The sequence below is a fragment of the Seriola dumerili genome, unplaced genomic scaffold (assembly GCF_002260705.1).
Source record: "Seriola dumerili isolate Sdu_G_001 unplaced genomic scaffold, Sdu_1.0 BDQW01000290.1, whole genome shotgun sequence".
Classification (NCBI taxonomy): Eukaryota; Metazoa; Chordata; class Actinopteri; order Carangiformes; family Carangidae; genus Seriola; species Seriola dumerili.
The window spans coordinates 2,723,895-2,745,427 of NW_019174545.1; the positions used below are offsets into that span (position 1 = coordinate 2,723,895).

General features: G+C 39.1%; 1 protein-coding gene across 1 annotated transcript in view; it reads left to right on the forward strand.

The window, feature by feature from the left end:
- The window catches only part of grid2 (glutamate ionotropic receptor delta type subunit 2), a 470,927-nt gene that overhangs the window by 394,797 nt on the left and 54,597 nt on the right, over positions 1-21,533 (forward strand). The window contains exons 12-13 of the mRNA XM_022757812.1: positions 9,483-9,621; positions 15,187-15,382. Coding sequence (XP_022613533.1) covers positions 9,483-9,621; positions 15,187-15,382 — 335 coding nt within the window. The remainder of the gene's footprint in view (positions 1-9,482; positions 9,622-15,186; positions 15,383-21,533) is intronic.

Below are 21,533 nucleotides of genomic sequence, written 5' to 3' on the forward strand. Positions count from 1 at the left end.
TGATGATGGTCCAAGGTTCTTATAAGAAATCAGAGAGCGTGCTGGGAAGGGAGATACTTCTAGGCACATCTCTGAATCGTAAACTTTGTGCATCTTAGCTCAAATCCACAACATTACTGGTCTGCTGGATCCTTATAATGGTGGCACTTGATGGGTTGAAAAAATTGCTAACCACATGGAAAATCCCTCTTCGCTTTGGCTGATAGCCAGGGGTATTAGAGGTGGCACATGCACAATGGAGAGATTGAAGAGCGGAAGGCAGGAGAAGCACTGGGGGAGGGATGCATGCACTCTGTCATCCTTCTCCTCCATTTTTCTTTTCTCTCACTTTTCCCCTCTTTACCCTGGCCCCAACACCGTAATATGTCTTTCCCAAGTTTTTTATAATCACTGGGACACCATCAGTCGAGAGCGATTGGGGTGCTAGAGGAGAAATAGATGGTAAAAAACTAAGTAACGATTCCTACAAGCCATCAGACGACAGAGGGGTATAATCTGAGGGAGTGGAGGTGCTTGCTCAGTGGTGAGATTTGAAGCTTTACAAGAAAGCCACATATATATAAAACTCTCCTGGATGTGCCCACTGCTCCACTGGCTTCAAAGCTGCTCTCATCTGGAGCTACCTTTAACTGCGGCATGTCAACAAGGATGGGGGAAAGAGCAGAGGAGCAGAGGAGAAGTGAGAGGTTTAGAGAGGCGGGGAGAAGAAGTGAGGGAGGCAGGCAGGCAGAGAAACACCAGTGAATGCGTTTGATGCAGATGAGTTGGCTTAAAGAATAATTTTGTGCGCCAAACCTGCAGGAAACAGCAGCTCTTGTACCTGACTAATTTTTCATCCCTGTTTCTGACTGTCCCTGTTTATTTCACTCAAAACAAATGAACAGTAGTGTGTAGACATATGTTTATTTGGCTTGTGTGTGGTGATCGATGTGCACAATCTTGGTGTGAACCTTATATACTGTGTGTGTGTGTGTGTGTGTGTGTGTGTGTGTGTGTGTGTGTGTGTGTGTGTGTGTGTGTGCGCGCGCGCGCGCGTGAGAGAGAGAGAGAGAGAGATAGTGTGCGTGCGTGTGCACATGTGTGTTTGGCTTTAATTTTATTTGCCTTGTGAAGCCACTGAATTTGTTGACTCAAACAAAAAAGAAATCAATAGCAGCCAAAACACAGTTTACAGCCTACAGTTTGACTTTCATTGTTGGATTATTCAGACTGCCCCAACATCTTTTCACAACAATCAAGGTTCTTTGGGAGCCTTTGGTAATCTGAGCCCTACATTTTAAAGTCATTGCAAATGGTGTGGTAATGCTGCAGTTATAATGATTTTCTATTTCTTTTTTAGTTTTGTTGTAACTTAAGAAATCTGCTCATCACTGCCACTCTCATATGATCAGTGCCATGCAAAAACATTTTATCATAATCAAACATGCTGTGTTGCCTGGAGACGATGCAGAGTGTTAATTACATTGCCCATATTTGTAGATATTGCACTGTTTTGATTTACATTTGAAAGGAAATCTTGTTTTCCAGACTTAGAGATCACAATAGAGTCTAACTATAGGCGCTAATAAGCTGCTAAGGACAGTCTTCCACTAACATATTGAGGGTTATAACTGAAAACAGTTTTCATTATGTGAAAAATATGTTATTTTTACCATTTCTACTTTCTTTCTGCCTCTTACTATCAAAGTAGATAAAGTAGCACAACACATGGTCATACAAAATGAGTAATCATGTTAAATGATTGAATGATGGAACATTTTGAGGCTTTGATAATGAAAATGTGTTTTCTTTAATGAGATGGTGTTGCTTTGAACAGAGAGAGTAGAGACTTTGAGAGGCTGTAGACATTATTATTTTGTTTGAAGAATTTGAGAGCTTTGAGAAAACATATTTACAGAATTTTGTGACATGAAAAGCTTTTCTTCAGTGTTTTAGAGAAAGTATAAAGACCTGATGTTTTATAAGCTGGATGATCGGCAAGGTTTGTTGAGTGTGATTATTTAGATAGCAGATGTAAGTTTGAAACGTATCAAAACAGAGCTTATGTTTTCTGTTTTACAATGATTTAAGATTCAAAGAACTTTAGTTTACCATCAAGCAGGGCTCTGTTTTCTGACAGTGCAAAGACAAATGTGAGCAGTGCTGTAACATGTTGATATTTTCCTGACCTTGAAATGATGTATGCCTGTCCCTTTGGTATGTACATGATGTGCACAGTGTGCAGAGCACAAATGTGGAAAGGTTTGACAGAAAGGTGCGGCATCTAGAGAAGAATATGCTGAATAATGTAATAAATCTTGCCGTCCAACATATGCAAGTTCTATGCGACTGTAGCAGGAAATCCAGTCCAGCAGACTGCACTCTGAGTGATTCTTACCAGCACTGTCATCCATCACTTCTTTAGTAACCTGTATGAAACCCCCGTCCAGCTTTTGTTTGGATCAGTGTCGTACAAAATAAAAATGTGTAATATTAGGCATGGAAAAAAACATGACATGCAGAAATTCAGTACCTCAATTTATTTTTTCATTAATGCCAAACCTCCTGGAATACAATATTATTCTCATACCTGGAGAAGCTCGTAAAAACATATGACAGCTAATGTTACTGACTGCAGCGAGGACAATAATCTCTATGAATGCTTTTGCCTTTGAACCAGAGCCTAAAATTTGAGAAATAATGAATTATTTCTTTTTGTTTTTTAAAAATTTCAGTTCATGTCGAATTTCAACTTTTGTTTTGTGCCTAATCTGTAAACACACGGTTAAGTTGCCTGATACATATAGAGACCAACTAGCAAGTGGTTTCTCACATGCTGATTAGTTTTGGACCTACCACTGTCCGACCACACCATAATGTCCTTCAGTTAGACACTTTCAGGGCTGTGAAAGAATGAAATTGTCCAAATTGTAGCTAAAAAGTTGTTACATCATTTTGTGGCAAGATTGCAGTGATTCCGACTGGGAGCTGACATCAGCTGAACATATTCCAGCTCTCCTTTCCTCGTTTAAAAAACTCTAATGATCTGCTCTAGTCTTCTTTCATCCAAGAATAACTGGAGTGTGATGCTGTAACTCTGAAGGGAAGCCTCAGAGCGGTTGGCAGTGGGAATGTAGATTTTAAAAAGTGATGGTGCCTTTGATAGAAGTGGATTTCCAGAGCGGTGGACAGACACTGTGTACCCTCCTCACTGTCTGAAGCTGTGGAAAGTAGAAAGAGAGACTGAGTATTCACACATGTTGCTGCTGACACTGTTGTGGGATGAAATTACAGAGCCACAAGTCCTCACAAGTGGTTGCCTCAAGCACCTCTCACAACACTTCAGCACAATAAACTAGTGATTGACAGTGATTGTTTACATTGACAGCATTAGGTGAAGAGTATGGAGGCCGTTGTCTGAAGGTCATGCACAATAACAGAGCTAGTTCTTATCCCCAATTTGTCCAGTCACTTCTTCCAGTTGACCCCTTTTGTCTCCTTTACACTGAAGTGTGGATGTTTTCCTGAGAATATAAACATCTCCTCTCTAAAACCTCTCTGCAGTACATATTGATGTCATGCAGCTTTTTTTTTTTTTACAAAAACACCTGTATATAGCACAGCACTGGTTGTATGATGAGTCTGAGATGGTAAAGAGCAAATTTGTTATCTTCTGATGACTTCAGGTCGCACCTTCAATTGCAGCTTTTTCGCCGTTGTAATTATAGTGGACAAATTGTCCACTAGAAAAGTACCAGCTGCAAAATAATCATCTATTTTGTACTATTGCAAATGGAAGCTGAAGCTAATATTATATTATATTATACATTATTTCTATACAATTGTCATATTCTGGCATTTTTATGAATAAAATAAAAAATAAAAAAAGGGTTTATACATAAAAATAGTTTGTTGCCACTGTAACATTCTGTGCTTCCTTAACCAAGGAATGAAAGGAAACAAAATATTATGATCAAGTCATAGACTGTTACTCATAGATAATATAAAACTTGTTGATATAAGTAAAATGTACTGGGATTTTAGTTCCTCATTGTACAATTTAAAAAAAAAAAAAAAAAATCATTTGATGCCAAGTCCTGTACTTGCCCCAAGGTTTCTCAACAGATCATCTACCAACAGGCACACAGGACACTGCTAACCTAAACCTGAAAAATACGCCTGACCAAGTACTCAAAGACCAGAAACTCCCTATGTTCGATTCATTTAGATAAAGTACATACAAATACATCAAAAAATAGAACAATTAATAGATAAAAAAGGCACCACTAAAAATGCTCCTTTTACCACTCTCTACTCTCCTCACTCTAAACAAAATTTCTTGGCCTCTTAGTCAACCCGTCAGATCTGCTGCATGTAAACAGGCAGGCTCAAGAGCCTTTTGGCCCAGTCGCCTTCCTCTCAGTTTGTCTCAAGACGGAGAGATGAAAGTCATGTCTGGTCCTCTTATATACTTAATCTTCTTGCTAGCTGTAATTTTGTTGAAACAAGTTAATTCTGGTGAAACCTTTATGTACACTACAGGATTTCATTAAAGCTAAAGCTACACTAATCAAACTTCTTTCTTTTGTTGAGTCCAGTAGTCATTTGTTCAGTGTATACCTGATTGTATCCCTCTTTCCCTCTGACTCAGTGCATGCAATGACAATGAAACAGTGACACACGCATCAGTGTTTGTGTCTTTGTTTAGCTACAAGAGCCAAAAGGCAGGAAGATAGGAGATGAGAATGAAAAATCAGAGGAAGTGTCAGAGAGAATCTTTTAATAAAAACAGAGGAATCTAGGAAGGGAAGGAAGGACTAATTACTAGCCAGTCTGCTAAGCAGTTTGTGTGGTGATGTAGTGGTGATGAGCAGCTCTCAGATTTTATGTAACTATTGATTTTTAAAGACACCATTAGTAGAAAAGGACAATAAATGCTTAGCGATACCCCTTCCAGGATGGCTACAAAAATAAAAACATCATCTACTGACTACTATTTAAAGAGACCAGTGCTCATCACAATCAAAAGAAATAAATAGGTTTGGAAATACTAGAACCACCCCCACACACACACACACACACACACACACACAAAAAAAAAAAAAAAAACTAAAATCACTATATCTAGTCAGGTATCAATCTATTCAGACAATCACAAAATTAGATCATGAAATTGGAAGAGAATGAGAAAAGCTGCAGAAATCACGAGTCACGAATCAAAAAATGGGAAAGCGAGCCTTTCGGCCAGCTCATACAATTGGTCAGTCAACCACAGAGCCAAGGGAGCAGGCAGCCAGCCAGTCAGGCTGCCAGCTGTCTAATTAACCAGTCAGTTATGTAGACATCCTGCAATCCAGTGACTCAGCCTATCAAAAAAGGCCAACAGGAAGTAAACCTGCAATTAGGGTCTGGAATGAATGAAGATCAATGGTGACCTACAAGTTGGGGAAAAGACATTAAAATTATTATATGTAGCAAAACTATATTTCAAAATCTTAGCTTCAAAGTAGTCCATGTGAGTTTAAATAATTGGGCTCAAATATGCTAAATCCATGGTATGGTCCTTTTTAACTTCAGTTGTAGATTTTTGAATGAGTAGGAAGAAATAGAGGAATGCTGTTTGCCCGTAGCTACAGGATAACACAGCAGAGAATGAGAGGGGCTGCAGGGGAGATGTGGTGGTAAGAATGCAGAGATATATTGAGGTGACACAATAAGCTACCTTTGAATCGGCCAACCTGGCAACCACAAAAGGTGCTTCATGCTAGCTATTTCTCCTCTGGAATCCATAAACATACACACACAGGCATACACTCTGTTAGCTTTGACAATAGTTTTTAGGATTACAGCCGTAGGTAAACTTTAAAGGTGCCTTTTAGAATGTCTCGAAGAAAAGCACCTTTATTCTGAAACCAACAGAGAAGAGTCACAGTATAGCTTTCCTTAGTTGTCCTGGTTTGCTTCACTGAAGGAACTCCCACAGAAGAGCAATCAAATTAATCTGTGGTCATCACTGCTTAACAGCCAATCAGATTTCGGTGCCTATTCTGAAAGCATATTTTTTCAAGGAAGGCGGTGTTACTCAGGGTCAGTTGAAACCTCATGGTGAGTTCAGACTTTAGAGGGCTGCTTTCTCATAGACCTCTAATACACAGCATGCATATTGTTCAACATTTTTTTTCTTTGCTGTCATTCATCCTCATGGTGCTGCTGACAGTACTGGAAAAGGACAGTTTTTGAAAACATGCAAAATGTGTTTATCCATGTTTGCACATATGCATGCACATGACATATGACTCAACCGCTCACTGACTTGAAGGGTTCGCTGACTGCCTGTTTTCTTTCTCAGTTGTGACATCCATCTGGTTGTATTCTCCTGTATGAAAGATGGTTTTTCACAGTGCACAGTATGAACGATGCTTCCAATGAGACCTTATACTGTAGTAGAGATGAATTGATAGGGCAATACATTGTTTGCAAGTACCCAGCTTATATGATGGTAATGGCTGTAAAAGTTCAGTAACTTGTGCATTCATATTTCACGTCCATTATTTCTCAAAAAAAAGATTAATAAATAAACAGTAAAGAGTCTTTTTTATTGTCTGCCTATTCCTGTTGTTGGATAATCTTAAAACAGACTTTAGAGCAAGTGAGACGCTGATGAATCATGCCCTCTTAGTGTCAACACAATGTTACACAGTGTCATACAACATAAGTAAAAGTAATGATCATGTTCTGTCTCTAAACAGCACTGTAAACTCAAAAGTAGCAGTGCTTTTTTGTGATGTTGGCCATGTTGAAGAAAATTCACTCAAGTCCTCAGGTTCTGTCAATACCTTGTAACAATACAACAATGTGTTGATGTGAAGTAAAATGTATGTTTGAATACTTAAGTATTTTAAAAGTAAGTACACTGTAATTTCACTTCAGGAAAATTTGAACAGCCAACAGTAGAAATAGAATGCATGGCACCATAAAAACCAGGTGTGCTTTATGTTCAGTAACATGAGCAGCTGCATAGAGTGAGACAAACGCCCACAAACAACAGTTTAAGATCTGGTATCTAAGTCCATAGTAGAACCTTTAAATATAGAAATAAATATATAAAAAATATTAAATCAAAATCCAATCGCTCTCTCACACACAGACACAGACACACACACACACACAGACACACACACACACACACACACACACACACACACACACACACACACACACACGTATTAAGAGCAGAAAACAAAATGACCTTTTCAAAAAGTCAGTTGCAGTTGATCTATATTTGATTCAGACATTGTCCTGGGACAGAGAGAGAACTATAAAAACTAACCAAAGCATACTCACCTTCAAATTTTGGAACATTCGAATGTCGGAACTGAGCCATTTTCCCAGCTGCATTAAAAATTTTATAAAAGTCACTTGTGCAGCCAGAAATCAACATGAAAATTGTTCTGAAACTCAACAATAGGTTTTTTTCTGATAGCTTAATCGGTCCTCCATGGATATTGCCGGTATGAAACCCAAAAGCCCAAAATACCTTTTGCGGGTGGAATGATTCACAAAGGTCATGTTTTAGAAGCTATTGAAGTCCAAGATACTGCAGTCACGGTTTGGCATATATTTGGACATTTTGTTGGCAGCCCACGTTATGAGGAAAGAAGCATCTCTGCCTGCTGGTTGCATTTATCCTTGGAAAAGATTCAGTTCATTTTCCCAATTCAAATCCACAATTGTATCTTATGAATAGTTAACAGCATTAACTTAAATTTAAACAAAACTTAAACAAAATAAAGGTACTCTGCATTATTTTCTATATTTATTTACAGAGCCATCTAAAAGACCAAAGTGCAAGTTTTTGAAATCTGGAGAAAAAGCTCAAGTTAGATGAGAAAGCAGTTAGAAAGAAATACACACAAAAGACAGCACCAGTCTTTATTGCGTGTATATTGTGTGTTTTCTTTTAAATGTGTCTTTGAATGTTTTCTCAATTCTTTTAAAACACGTCAATCCCACTTAGAATACCTGATGAAAATATATGGCAGGTGAAATTTAAAAAATGATTTCATTACCACTGTACATGCAGAGAAAATATTCACTTAACTACAGAAGACCAGCTAATATCAACAACATATAACAGAAGTCAAGATGTCGTATTGTTCTACATGAAAGCCTACAGTATCAAAGGAAAGACCAGTGGGGGAATAAGACACAGGCAAACATGGCACAGGGATTATTTAAACTAAATATACAGTAGGAGCTGCACATTATTCGTCCTCCGGGCTTGTGATAAAACCTGATGTGAACAGCAAATGTATGTATTGCTTGAGAAAGATACAGTAAAACCAAAGAGAGAGAGGGAGAGAGATAACCAGTTTGAATTAAATCAAATGCTATCAGCAGTGCAGAAAAGGCCTGAGAGGAAGATGGCAAAAGCAAGAATGCAGTGGAGAAAGAGAAGGGGAGCGAGAGAAAGGGAACATGGGATTATGTGGGTGTCACATATATTATTGAGTCTTGGCTGGAGGAGGTGGGGGCGAGGAGAGTGCCTGTTGGTCTGAGCTGACGTAGCTGTGATCCCCTGCTACAACGATGAATGGGGCTAATTTCTGTCAGGCTACAATAACGGCAGCGAGTAAGAGCTCATAGGCTGCAAATCAATCATTACTGCATGTGTTTGTGTGTATATTGGGTAAGCGTACCCAAATGTGTCTAAATGCAATACTATCAGTAAGTGTGTGTTTGAATAGAGGGTCTAGCACACACTCTACCGGAGAAGTATGGGAAGGCTAAAGGTAAATGTTAGTTATTATTCTTGTGAGGGCCAAAGGTAGCGTGACAGCCATTTTTGAAGTTCACAGAAGCAGAGGCAGTTAGATTTTTTTACTGTAGCACAACAAGATTTCAGGGGACAAGGCAACAAAAGCTGTTTATAACACAAGACAGGGATAAAGAGGTTTTATATTTGCAAACGGACAAGCCACTTTTCATTGTAGTGTGCTACAGGCAGCATTAAATCCTAATGGGAAGGCCTGACAACATTTGTGCATTCTGTTGATTAAAGATGTTTATCAGTTTAATTTGCAATAGCAGGTTACAAAATAGTTATGCCAGCTGGTGTTTTGAGAGTGACTGCATTAAGACATATCCAAAGAGTTGAAGACAGTCTGCGCAGGCCAGCTTTACTTCAATATATAAATATTATCATATCTCAAAGGTGTGTTCTTTTGAAGAGCATATATCCAATTCTTAATTCTCTGCAGTTTCTCCCCCTTTATGTAGCCATGTGATGATCAGATCTGTGCCAAAGCATCAGATCAGATCTGTTAATCCAAACATAATCTTTCAGGATGTGCTCTGCTGTTCCAACAGCTTTTTCTCCTGCAGCAAAGAGTTGATTGTATGAGCTGATGTCTTTTTTCTGTTACTATGCATTTGTTTAACATCTTTCTTTCTTTCTTTCTTTCTTTCTTTCTTTCTTTCTTTCTTTCTTTCTTTCTTTACAGGTGGAGAGGTGCCCTATACCACTCTAGCTACGAGGATGATGATGGGTGTTTGGTGGATGTTTGCTCTAATTGTCATCTCCTCATATACCGCCAATCTAGCAGCCTTCCTCACCATCACACGCATAGAGAACTCTATACAGTAAGTGTCCAATCCACCCTACACATCACCAATATTGATCATATTTTGTTTTACTTTAAAGCTGAACATTACATCAACACAGATGCACCAGCTCCATAATGTGAAGAAAGGTAACCGCAGGCCACAGAAGTATCCAGATTGTACACACACACACACACACAAACACAGATCATACTCAACACGGAGTTGAGAACAATTGTGTGTACATGACAAATTGTCATTACTTGTCTATTGCTCAGTGTGGAAATCAATTCTACTAGGCAGGCAACACACACCCACAAACACACAATTACTACCCTATCCTTCCACTTTATCAATCCTTTCACACCTCCTCCTTCTTCACCCCATCATAGGATGGTAATTTCCTGTATGCCTCAAGTTTGTATCTATCTTCGTATGTGTGTGTGCGCGCATGCCTGTGTGTGTATGTGTGTGTAGATACTAAAGATAAAGACATAGAGAGAAAATGAGGCAAAAGCAAAAGTGAGAAGAGAGTGTTTTTGCATGTTTCTCTCAGGTTGGTTGCGGAGAACGTATCAAGGAAACTGGCAGCCTTCTACTCTCATTGCTCTGCTATCACACACACACACACACACACACACACACATATTATTTCCCTAAGCTCTGTGCCCTCTGTTTATCTATCCTTGTGATAATATGTTTGCCAGCTTCTCTCCTGGTGGCACTAGGAAACGCTCATCTCTCATTGGACTAATCAGCATGCCAAAGCATCCACTATGCCCGGCAGTGCCACAGTCAATTGTGCTTAGCTTTGGAATAAACAACATTTATTTCTCTGAATCTAATCACTATCTGTCTCTTAATTTGTTTCTGTCAGTTTGTCTCTCTGTAGTGGTCTTCCTCTCTCTGTTTAATGTCTTTGGCAGACCCCTTTCGTTTTTTTCTTTGGTTTACCTTTGACTCCTTTCTCTTTTCTTCACAGTTTATTTTTCCTTTATTGAAGTCCCTCTGTCCATTCCCTTGGAAAATGAAGAAAGAATCACTTTTCTTATTTTCTTTTGTCTTAACCGTCTTGTTTTTTTTGTTTTGTTTTTCCGCCTGTCTTGTTTTGCCTCTCAGTTTGCCGCCTCATTCAGCATCCATTGAGCTAATTAAGGATTTCCATAAATTTTAATGCATTATTTTTAATGTGTTGACTCTTTTGGGGTCATTAATGGCATAATTACCACCTAAACAGCAGCACCAACATGGCCTTGGGCCTCCAAAGATGGGTGATGGGATGAGTGGTGAGAGGGAACACATCCAGAATAAACTGAGAGCAATGGAAAAGCATAACAAAACCTTGAATGGAAAGATGAAGCGAGTAGATGAGTGAAAAAAAGGAGACTGTGATGTTGCGATTAATGTGCACTTTTATCTGTTAATGCATGTTTAACATATTACCCAGATAGGATGAGAGTGATTGCATTTGCATGTGACTGATTGAGAGGGTGAATTAGTTTGCTATGGAAAAGAGCAAGCAAGCAAATGCACGGGCAGAAAAGGAAGAGAAGGCCAGGGAAGTCTTAGTGAGCCATCAGGACAGACATGGTTTTTAAGTATTAATGCCCTTGTTTCATCCTGGAAATGAAATAACAAGTGAGCGTTCAGAAGCCTCTCTGGACTATTTCACGCTTGGATGTTTTCCCTCAATTTCAGCGTGAATCCTTCAGGAAAACAGTGAGGAGAGTAGCAAAGAGCGAGTGCGACATACAAAGCCGGAGACAAAACGGTATAAACATTATAAAGTGGAGGTGAAGAGAAGAAGCACTTGGAAGAAAAGATGAAAATGATTAAGAAGGAAAGGGGAGGGGAGTGGCAGAGGTTAGGAGACAAAGGACGGCAGGAAGGGTAGAAAAAAGAGACTGGAGGAGCAAAGAAATGCAGAGAGAGGGGAAGGGTTTTGGCGATGAGTCAGAATGAGAAATGGATTTCGAAGGGGTAAAAAAGGGAGAAAAGAGGCAGCACCTGTTGAGAGAGGGAAGAGAGGGCCCAATCTCATACGGCAGATGTCATATTTAATGGTTGCTAAAGATTGCCAATAAAGTCAATCAGGTGTGTTTTTTTATTTTTTTCATGCTTGTGTGTGCGTGTTTGTGTGTGCGTGTTGAGGCTCATGTTGGCAGGCGACTGCTCTGCATGTATGCATGCATTTTTTTGCTTCCCAGTGGTCAGCTTTAGACGGCAAAGTGACAGCAGCTCATTTGCTTATTTAAAAGCCTCATGAGTCTTTTTTAAAGGCTCATGAAGTCAAGAGTGACTGTCACACTATCACTTTATCACCCTCTGTTGAGAAAGGTTGTAATAGCCCTGTCCCTTGTACAGTTTATAGTAGCCATTAAAAGAAAAGGATTAAAATGTACTCAATCACAGAAAAAGTAACAACATAAAATGATATTGCTTGATGGCGACCAACAATAACATATGGAATAATAATGGAGTGAAATCTGATTTGACTGTACTGTGGCTTGGATTGTAACTCATTTGCACATTGCTTTGGGCAAAAGCATCTCCCAGATGAGTAAATGTAAAGCCTTGCTTACGGCACCAGTACTTGAGTTAGATTAATACATACAAATAAAACCCAATATACTGTTGAATTACTTCACAGGTCACAAACAATCAAATGATAATAATAATGATAAAAAATAATAGTAATTAGCAGTTTGAAAACTTGGTAAGCTTACTATAAAAACATGTTTAGCTGCTACATTAGTTGGCTTCAGCCCACATAGATTGCTTGTTGTTTCAGGTCGCACAGCTGTCTGCATTGCTGCAACAGTCATTTTGTTCATACTTTAACAAACTGATTTAGGCTCTACAGCCTTTACCCAAATTAATTTCCATACAGAATCAAAGAGCCAAGATCAGCTTTGTCCTTTGGCTTCTGAGAAAGAAATACCCAGTTTGCAGTTTGACTCTGCAAAAAAGAAACTATTTTAAAACCTGAGGTGGCAGAGCAACCCAAGATGTTACAGCAAAATAATAAATAAATGAATGAACAGCTGAAATGACAACCACCAACTTTTGATTGTGTTCCCATTAAAGGTTAGACAGTTTTTAGTTTTGCTAAATTTGCTTCCCTACAAACATGTTATTACCATGTTATTATCTTTCAAGGAGGAAGACCAAATAATCCAAAGCAAATATATTACTCACACATATACTCTCAATAAAATGCAATTACAATGATCTCTCTCTAGCCTTTCTCTCTCAATGTCTCCCTCTCACAGTCACACACACATACACTGACTATTTGTCACAAGATACATTTGGCTGCTGTTCACTCCATTTACTTGCTCATTGAGCTGCTTAGGGGAAATATAATTGGTTGCAAAATGAGTTAGCATATACACAGGAGAGAAAGACAAGTGTGTGCGCACACACATGCGCACGGACATTAAATTTACACAAGAAAGTCACAAAAACACAATTAAACACATAATTCATAAATGCATATCTCCATGAGACAATGCACACACAATAATATATCGTGAGACAACAAATGTCAGTGTTTTTATTCAAACCAGGCATTTAATATTGTTTGATTGAAATTACGTATTATAGACTTTTATGTTTTTCCCCACTCCATCTTTAACTTTTCCTTCTTTAAATGAGATGCTGTCTGGGCATTTGACTTTCACTTCTCTTACCTCTCTTCTTCTTCAGTTATCTCATTATCTTGTTTAATTATTAACCAAATTTTTTTGACATAAATATATTTCTATAATCACTGACACTACTGTAAAGCCTTTCAGTCTGGATGTTTTGTCTCAGTAAAATCTAAAGTTGAAATATTTCTCCCTCCCTCTCTCTCTCTCTCTCTCTCTCTCTCTCTCTATCCTACACATGCACACACCATTGAATAACGAGCTTAGAATTACTACCCAGTGAAACCAATTCACAAAGGGGGAATCCTGGTCAAAGAGTGTGCTGACAGGCGAGCATATTCACAGGGGAGTGGTGGGGAGGGGAGATTATTAAGGCCAAAGATTAATTGACGGCAATAAAAGATTCATGTTCACAGCAAAGTTCATTAAAATCTTTTTTTTTTTCCATAGAGCAGGGCAGAGAGGGCATGAGAGAGAGGAACCAAAAGAGCAATGACCTTCCATAAAAAGTGTCAATGTGTTATTTTGTATATGTGTGCGTGCATGTGTTTTTGTCTGAGCGAGCAGCCTTGTAATAGTTCAAACAGTACCCACTTACATTTATGCCCATTGTTGAATCTGTTTGTGGGTGTATTACAGCTGAATTAATGAAGTAAGATACTGTACACTTGTTGTTCTTCATTAAGCAGGACACGTTGAGTGTTTATGTGTGTATGTTTTGTTTCACAAATGTGTGTCTCTCAAATCCATGGGTGGTATGTAGCAGCCATTTAACAAACAAACAGTAATTAGTTCCTGTAATGGTTCTCCATTACATTTCTCAGCGGCCAAACTCTTTGAGAGGCAACCCTAGCATTGTTGTGTTATAATTAACAATAGCTTGTGTATTTCCCCAGAGGTGGCAATTTATGGGTGAGGGGTAGAGCAAGAAGAAAGGAAGAGAGAGAAGGAAATGAGAAAAAAAAAGAGTATAAGACAGACTGACTTGTGCTTTTTGTCATTTCCACTTCTTTGATAGTGTCCCCCTTTGTCTTAGTATCATAGTAGATATCAGCTGTCTGCAGTTAGCCAAACACTGTGAACTGAGTAAGTGCTGCTGTCTAAACTGCTTTCCACCCTCATTATTCTCTCATTAGTTTGTCATAGCCATTCCCATTTCTTTCTATTTTTATTCCATGTCAATTACATGTTGATGCCAGCTCTGTTGGCCCATGGAGAGTTTAGATCCATCTATCAATAACAAAGGCTTCATCAACACCACATCCCCTCCTGCAAACATGAGAGTGCCGAGACAGAAGCACCAGAGTTCTAGGGATTTAATCAGGTCATCGGATGTGCAAATGCTTTCAGTGTTTTAATTTTTCACCCCTGTGTCAAACAAGTTTTTTTGTGTTTTGTCTGTTTTTGTGGACATCATTACATACAGTAGATCTGTGTTATGCTGATTTTGTCCTAAATGTACATTGAATAATGTTCGGTGAGGAATACAGTTGAGCTTCCAGGGGTTGTGAGTGAGCAGAAGGCTGAATACCCTGTGTTGTTGAAGTGTCCTTAAGTTTACCTGAACTCTAACCTCCCTGAATAATCACATCATTACCCCATAACTGCCGCTGTCATAGAAGCTAAATTCCCTCTTCCATCGATGTGAATACTACCTCTTTTTACCACTCGAATGTGCAAGCGTGGGGTCTGGTTATATTTTACAATCACAATGTATCACTAGTTCATTACTGTGGACTGCCATTGTACAGAAGGATCAACTCCTCATTCGTTTACATTGTTGGGGAGGCTGTTGACCCCAAAGCCATGTTAGAGAGTGTCATCACTGCAGTAGATGAGAATTTAGTGCAAGTTGGTGTTATTGTTATTGTGGGTACTTGTTGCACAGGTAAAATGAATGGATGGCTAGAAACCATGTGTATACTAACTCTTCTCACCACTTGTCTCTCTCTAGGTCTCTACAGGACTTATCCAAGCAGACAGAGTTGCCTTATGGTACAGTGTTGGACTCTGCAGTATATGATCAGGTGCGCTCCAAAGCTATGAACCCCTTTGAGAGAGATCCCATGTACTCCCAGATGTGGCGGATGATTAACCGCACTGGAGGAGGGGATAATAATGTTGAAGAGTCAAAAGAAGGCATTCGCAAGGTAAGTCATTCCTTTTGTAATTCATTTTCACTTTCAAAAAAAGGACCACTGACACATGTAAAATCACTGGTTAGTAAAACAAATGTTGGAGTCGGGTGACTCCCGTGACAGGTTTTGAATACAGGGGACCAGGTGCAAGCATCAAAGCAGTTATTCATTACTCAGTGAAAAGCATTCATATTCAGGCCAACGTTTGCCAACATTTGACCTTGTCATTTTTGAGAACACACAGTTTGGTTGTATTGTGAAATCAACCGTAAGGACAAAATGGCATCAGTCTCTGAGGCTGTCGCATGCATATATTTTCAGTCATCACAGGTTCAACAAGTTTTGAATCTAATTATCTGCAGTATTTCATATCTTTCAAATAGTGTTGTAATTCAAGTTACAGTTAACCAATCATATTAAATGTAGGAGATAAGGGGATCAAATTTGAATTCTTACATGTCAGCATTGGCTGTTTTTTCATATAAAATGTGTGGTAGTGTAAGGCAGTTCCATCATGATAAGCAAGGCAGCAGTACTTTACATTAAAGCTAAAAATAGACTTAGAATAGAATGATACCCAGGTGGAAGCGATATCTCCCCTTACATCTCAGAACAGTGCTCTGTCCCATAAAGGATTTGGTAATCACTGCTATCTTGTGGCTGCAGTAGGTTATTGTCTCTGGAACCTCAGATGACTACCAGCTGTTGTATCTACCATTTTGTCGGCCATGTCATGTTGACAAAGGCGGGGCTTGTCAAGCAGAGGGGGGAGCAGAATGTTTGGGATGTTTGTGCATGCTCATTGTGAATAATCCTGGGATGTTTGACAGTGACTAGCTATAGCTAGTGTGCTTGCCAAGCTACCCTTGACTCAGCTTCCACTGATCTCAGATCAGTTATGATATTGCACACATTATTATACACAAACACAGATGCGTGTGAAAACTGTACTTGCTTACAAGGGAACCTTTAGAAAATTACTTAAACAGTCTTTTCTTTCCAGGTAGTAGCAAGTAAACAAGCAAATTACTCTGTGCTTTTCTGAGCAAGATCTGCAGTAAGTTTGAGAAATTTGGGAAGGCATATTGTTACACAAGTAGCATAGCTCCCAGCTCAGTGCATAAGGATGTGTGCGTAGTGAGTGGGTGTTAGAGAGAGAGAGAGAGAGAGAGAGACATTGATATCTGACGGTGAGGCTGGTTACTGGAGCATTAACAGTTTGATGTTAGCACTATAGCTGTAAACGTAGCAGTGCAGTGTACGTGCAGGTCAGGTTATCTGTCAGTAAACAAATGCTGTAGCTCTTCATGATCCAAGCCATGTTTTGTCAACTTCTGCCCTGGAGCAGAACGTAAAGTCTCCCCTGCACTTCCTGACTATGGTCCAGATGAAGAGCCAGGAAAGGTTAACAATATAGAGACAAGAAAATACAGGATTCTGCATTGTCACTGAAGAGTGTGAGTGTGAAGACTATCATAGTGATTTTTAGTTGTTTAGTTTATGTTTACTGTCAGTTCAAAGGAATAATCCTAATTCTTCCTAAACCAGAGAGGAGAAAGGTGAAGATGTACAGCACGCAGCAAAATGCAGAAGAGAGATTTTCAACACTAGAAAGACAGGCAGCATGAAAACATGATAGGACAGGCCCTGAATGTAAGAGAGAAGAGAGATAAAGTATCTTGTACTATGCGTGTCGGGGGTGGGTGATAAAAGTCATTGCACACCAGTGGAATAACTTGACATTAATCCTGAAAACCAAATGAGTCTTGTGGTTTGATCACTGCAAGATTTGTACTGCATGTAAAGAGCAATTTCACTTGAGAGCATTCCTGCCCAGCATTATGCTAAATGTCCAAACCAATCATAAAACAAGTCATGTGACAAAGATTGTTGTCACTGAATTACATGGGTAGCTGGTAAATAACGTCACATTGCTTTGCAGATAGGGATAACATAACTATATATGTGATGTGATGATACCAGTAAGGGTAAGAACCAAAACATCTCCTCCAACAGAAGCACCCAACACATATATTTGTTCAGCTCTTAGTGTATTTATGTCCTTAAAGGTTTTGTAAATGAGATTTTAAACAATGATATAGCAGCGAACAGCTACTTTCTGTGTAACGATATTTTTACGGTGTCCTGAGCAGAGAACAAAGTCACACCCCCTCTGTGTGTTGTAATGACAGTTATTTGTTTTGGAATCCAGTCTAGCAGCACTAAAAATTAAAAATCACTAAAATGAATCAAACTAAAATCACTCTACAAGTTTTCTGATGTTATGTCAGTACCGAGCTTCAACCTCCGGGCCTGACAGATGAAGCAAACACAGAAGTGCCACAAAGTGCAGTTCTTCGAATGGCCACTTGAGGCTGGCGCCAAAAGTGAGTCAATCCCCATTGACTGCCATGTTAAAAATGTTCAACTTTATAGCAGAAATAAACATGTTTACAGCCTGATGCAAAAAAAGCCCACTCTGAGCTTCACAACCGCTCTTGAGAAAACTATGGGTGACATCACAGAGGCTACATCCATCTTTATTTACAGTCTATGGTCAGTACCATTAAGAAATTTGCATTTGTTTGTAAACCTTTACCCCTAATTCATACTGTATTTCATACAAACATTGAATTAAAGATTTAGGTGGTATATAGTACATCCTCATTGTACACAGCACAGCCTCATTCCTGTTTTGACATACAGCTCATGCTACAGGATCGTCTGTGTTGATAGAAGATAAATCTATCTAAACGATGCTAATGATACACACATAACATGCGCATGGTTAAATGCTTAATTCCCTCGGTGATTACCCAGCATCATAAATACCTGACTGCTGCATCTCATTTGCACGCATCCCACTTTCTGTTTGCATCGCCCTTCTTGCTTCCAGTGAGGGCCTCACTTTATCCCTCCTCCCTTTAGAATATATTAGACTTGAACTGTAGCCAGCATTGGAAGCATTGGAAGTGTTGGGAGGAGTGATTAAACTGGCGGGTGGTGTTTTTAAAATGATGAGATAAATGCAGTGCATAACAGCATATAAGCACACAACTATTAACACTCACTCACACACATTGCTTGTTGGCATAGGTGTTTATTGGGCATGTGTACCTATTTAATAGTGTGTACAGAATCATGAATAAGTCAGCTTTTTATTGCTAAACAGGGCTATATATTTATCCTCTTTAACTTTAGACCAGTGGCGTGACAAAACACATAAAGCCCCTGATCTGACTGAACTGGCATTCATATGTCTTTCTTTTTTTAATAGTATGTAAAAGTATTACAAAGTCTCAATATTGTGAAATGTAATTTTGTTTGCTGTATAAAAATGCAAGTAGTTAGCTTTAAAGTAGACTCTTTTTGATCTCTAATTCATATATATTGGTGTTAGATGAACCAAAGACAAAATAACCCTTGAAAGTTCTACAAAAGTTTTAAAATGCTTCTAAAATCTTGACATTTCTGCTGCAAGTCTGCTCAATTTTGAGGAATAAAAAGGTTGGGTACTGTGTGAGCATGGAACAAGGTCATTAACATAGACTAGCATGGTACAGAGGGATAATGTCCTGCCATTGCTGGATAGAATGTGTCATCACACTTCTGTGGATATTTTGTGCACAGAGAGCATGAAAATAATGACTAATGTCTGCGGAGTTCACCAGTGGGATCAACCAGACCGAAGTCAAACTTTATGCTGTTTTGGACTGATTGGCTACAGGGGTTGTGGGAAAATTCAGTTACACTCTGTGTGCTACAGCCAGCTACCAAAGAGCAGCTAAAAAGTAATACTCAGGGAATCACCTGAGCCTCCTTTGTGATGTGAGTTTGCATGTTCACAGCAAGAACACGGCCAGAGACACTGACAGGCATCATGCTATTGTTGCAACTTCCAGTGCAGGATAGGTCCCATGTTTTATCTTCCTAATGTACACAAGTAAGCCTACCTTAATAGTATTTAGTAAAAGTGATGTAATTTGTAATACCTTCATTTTTAATATCCTTGTGTGTCAGAAAGAGGAAAGGAAATAGTGATACTAACAAAGAGTATGAGTAAGAGAAGAGGAGTCGTCCTGTGGCTACGGTGTGTTAAATGTGTTGTAGCTACTGATACACATGTCCAGGAGCAATGCTTAAGTGTTAAGGGTGGATGGTTCCTTAGTAGCAGCTGACTGAATGCTCTATGATGAGTAAGTCGTACGACAAAGGCTGTTTTTCAGTAGCAGCAGAGTGTGAGCAGGCAGGACTGACAAGAGATAGTACCGGACGAAGTGCCGGTCATAAGCAGGATGGAGAGAGGAGCTGTTTTTCATGGATAAATTCTACATGACAGAGGTGACACCTCTGGAGTGGCAGCAAGCACTGCACAGCAGCAACAAGAGAGACTGCATGAAGGAGAAAGACCTTCCCCTCTGACTATCTGTCTCTCTTGATTTGATGAGTTTTTTTCCTTTTTCTTTTTTCTTTCATTCTTCCCTCCACCCTCTCTTTATTTTAATCTGCCTTTATTCTTTTTTCTTTGTTTGTTTGTTTCTCCACTTCACCTCTCTCACTGCACCACTGAACATTTGCAAATATCTGTGTTACTGTCTTTCTATTTTTTGACACTACTTCCCTACCCTTACCCCCCTCTATATATTTCTCTTCTTTTACTTTATATTATATACTCTTTATATTTTGGCTTTCTGCACCTCCCTCCGTCTCTCTGTCAGTCTCCTGTTCATCTGCTTTGTGTTAAAGGCTACAGGGTGCTCTCTAGTGGTTTACCAATGCCTGTCCTTCTCTCTTAGGTGCATTAACACAAGCTGATGTTTTCTTTCTGCAGCAGTGACAGCGTCAGTGCTGCTGCCATGTTTGATTGTATATTTTAACCTCCAATGAAACTGAGATTATGTTACCAAATGATTCCAATTTAAGTTCACGTTACTCCAGATACTATCAAATACTATGTGCCTACGTACTCACTAACTAAAATCAATCTTCCTCTCAGAGAAAATAGCTAAAATATAATACTACCTTGAAGCTTGGTACACAGAGGGAAAAAAGGGGTGTCAAAGGCACCAGTTCTCAGTTGCTTTTCAAATGCCTGCAAAAATGAGATACAGTATATAAACTAAGCCTGAATTTGCTGCAAAACACAGAAAACTGAAACAATCACCTAAAAGATTCTTGTAAAATGGAGACGTTGAACCTGTTTTCTCATACTGACAAATATATTGGGAAGCCAGTGAACAGTACCTGGAATAGAATTTTAAAGCTGGAGGCTATTGGGAGGCCATGATGTTATTAACAGACCCTGTGAGTCAGACTCAGACATCTTTTGTTTTCTGTCTCTGGCGTTTGATTTATTTGGATGTGTTTGTCTTCTTCAATCCAGTCCCTTTGCTATATTTGATTCTTGTGAGGTTAAGAACTTGATATATTTTTCCCTTCAGTGTCATGCTCTCTCTCTTCCGCTCTCTCTCTCCTTTTCCTGATGCTACTTCTCTCTTTCTCTACCTCTCTTTCTCTCAGGCCTTTTCTCTTTTGCAATAAACCTCTTACTCCTCTCTGTCACCGTTGTCTCCTGTGCGCTATGGATTTTCTCCTTTTTCAGTTTCGATCCCCTGCAGCAGAATAATATTATATGTCAGAATGGGTCAGTATCTGAGTTGTCTCTGGTATCACTCACACACAAATATATATATATATATATATATACACATACATATGTATACATGCACACACAAACACATATGTGTATGTCCAGAACAAATATGCTTGATTTATAAAGACAAACACAAAGCCAGGCAAGCTCTGCAGGGGTGAGGCCTGTCACAGGGTAATATACGCTTCTCTCCCATTTCAGTCAATGATCAAGGCACTCAATAAACTAAGAGTTGTTGCACCTCACACTTGATATCTCATTAACTTGGTGTCACATATGATATTAAGGACGGGCGTGCTGTATGTCACTGTTTGAAGTAATGGCTCTCCGTTTAAGGCAATGTATTTCTCACCTGTGGTTTACTCCATTTATTCTTGGATGGTCCCAAGAGGGGAAAAGAAGTCTTTTTTTTTTCTTTTTTTTTTTCCTCTCAGTCTTTTTTGTGCATGTGATGTTAGGTTGGCCTTTTAGCAGAGCTGATGCTGAAACCAGCGATAGACTATCACATAT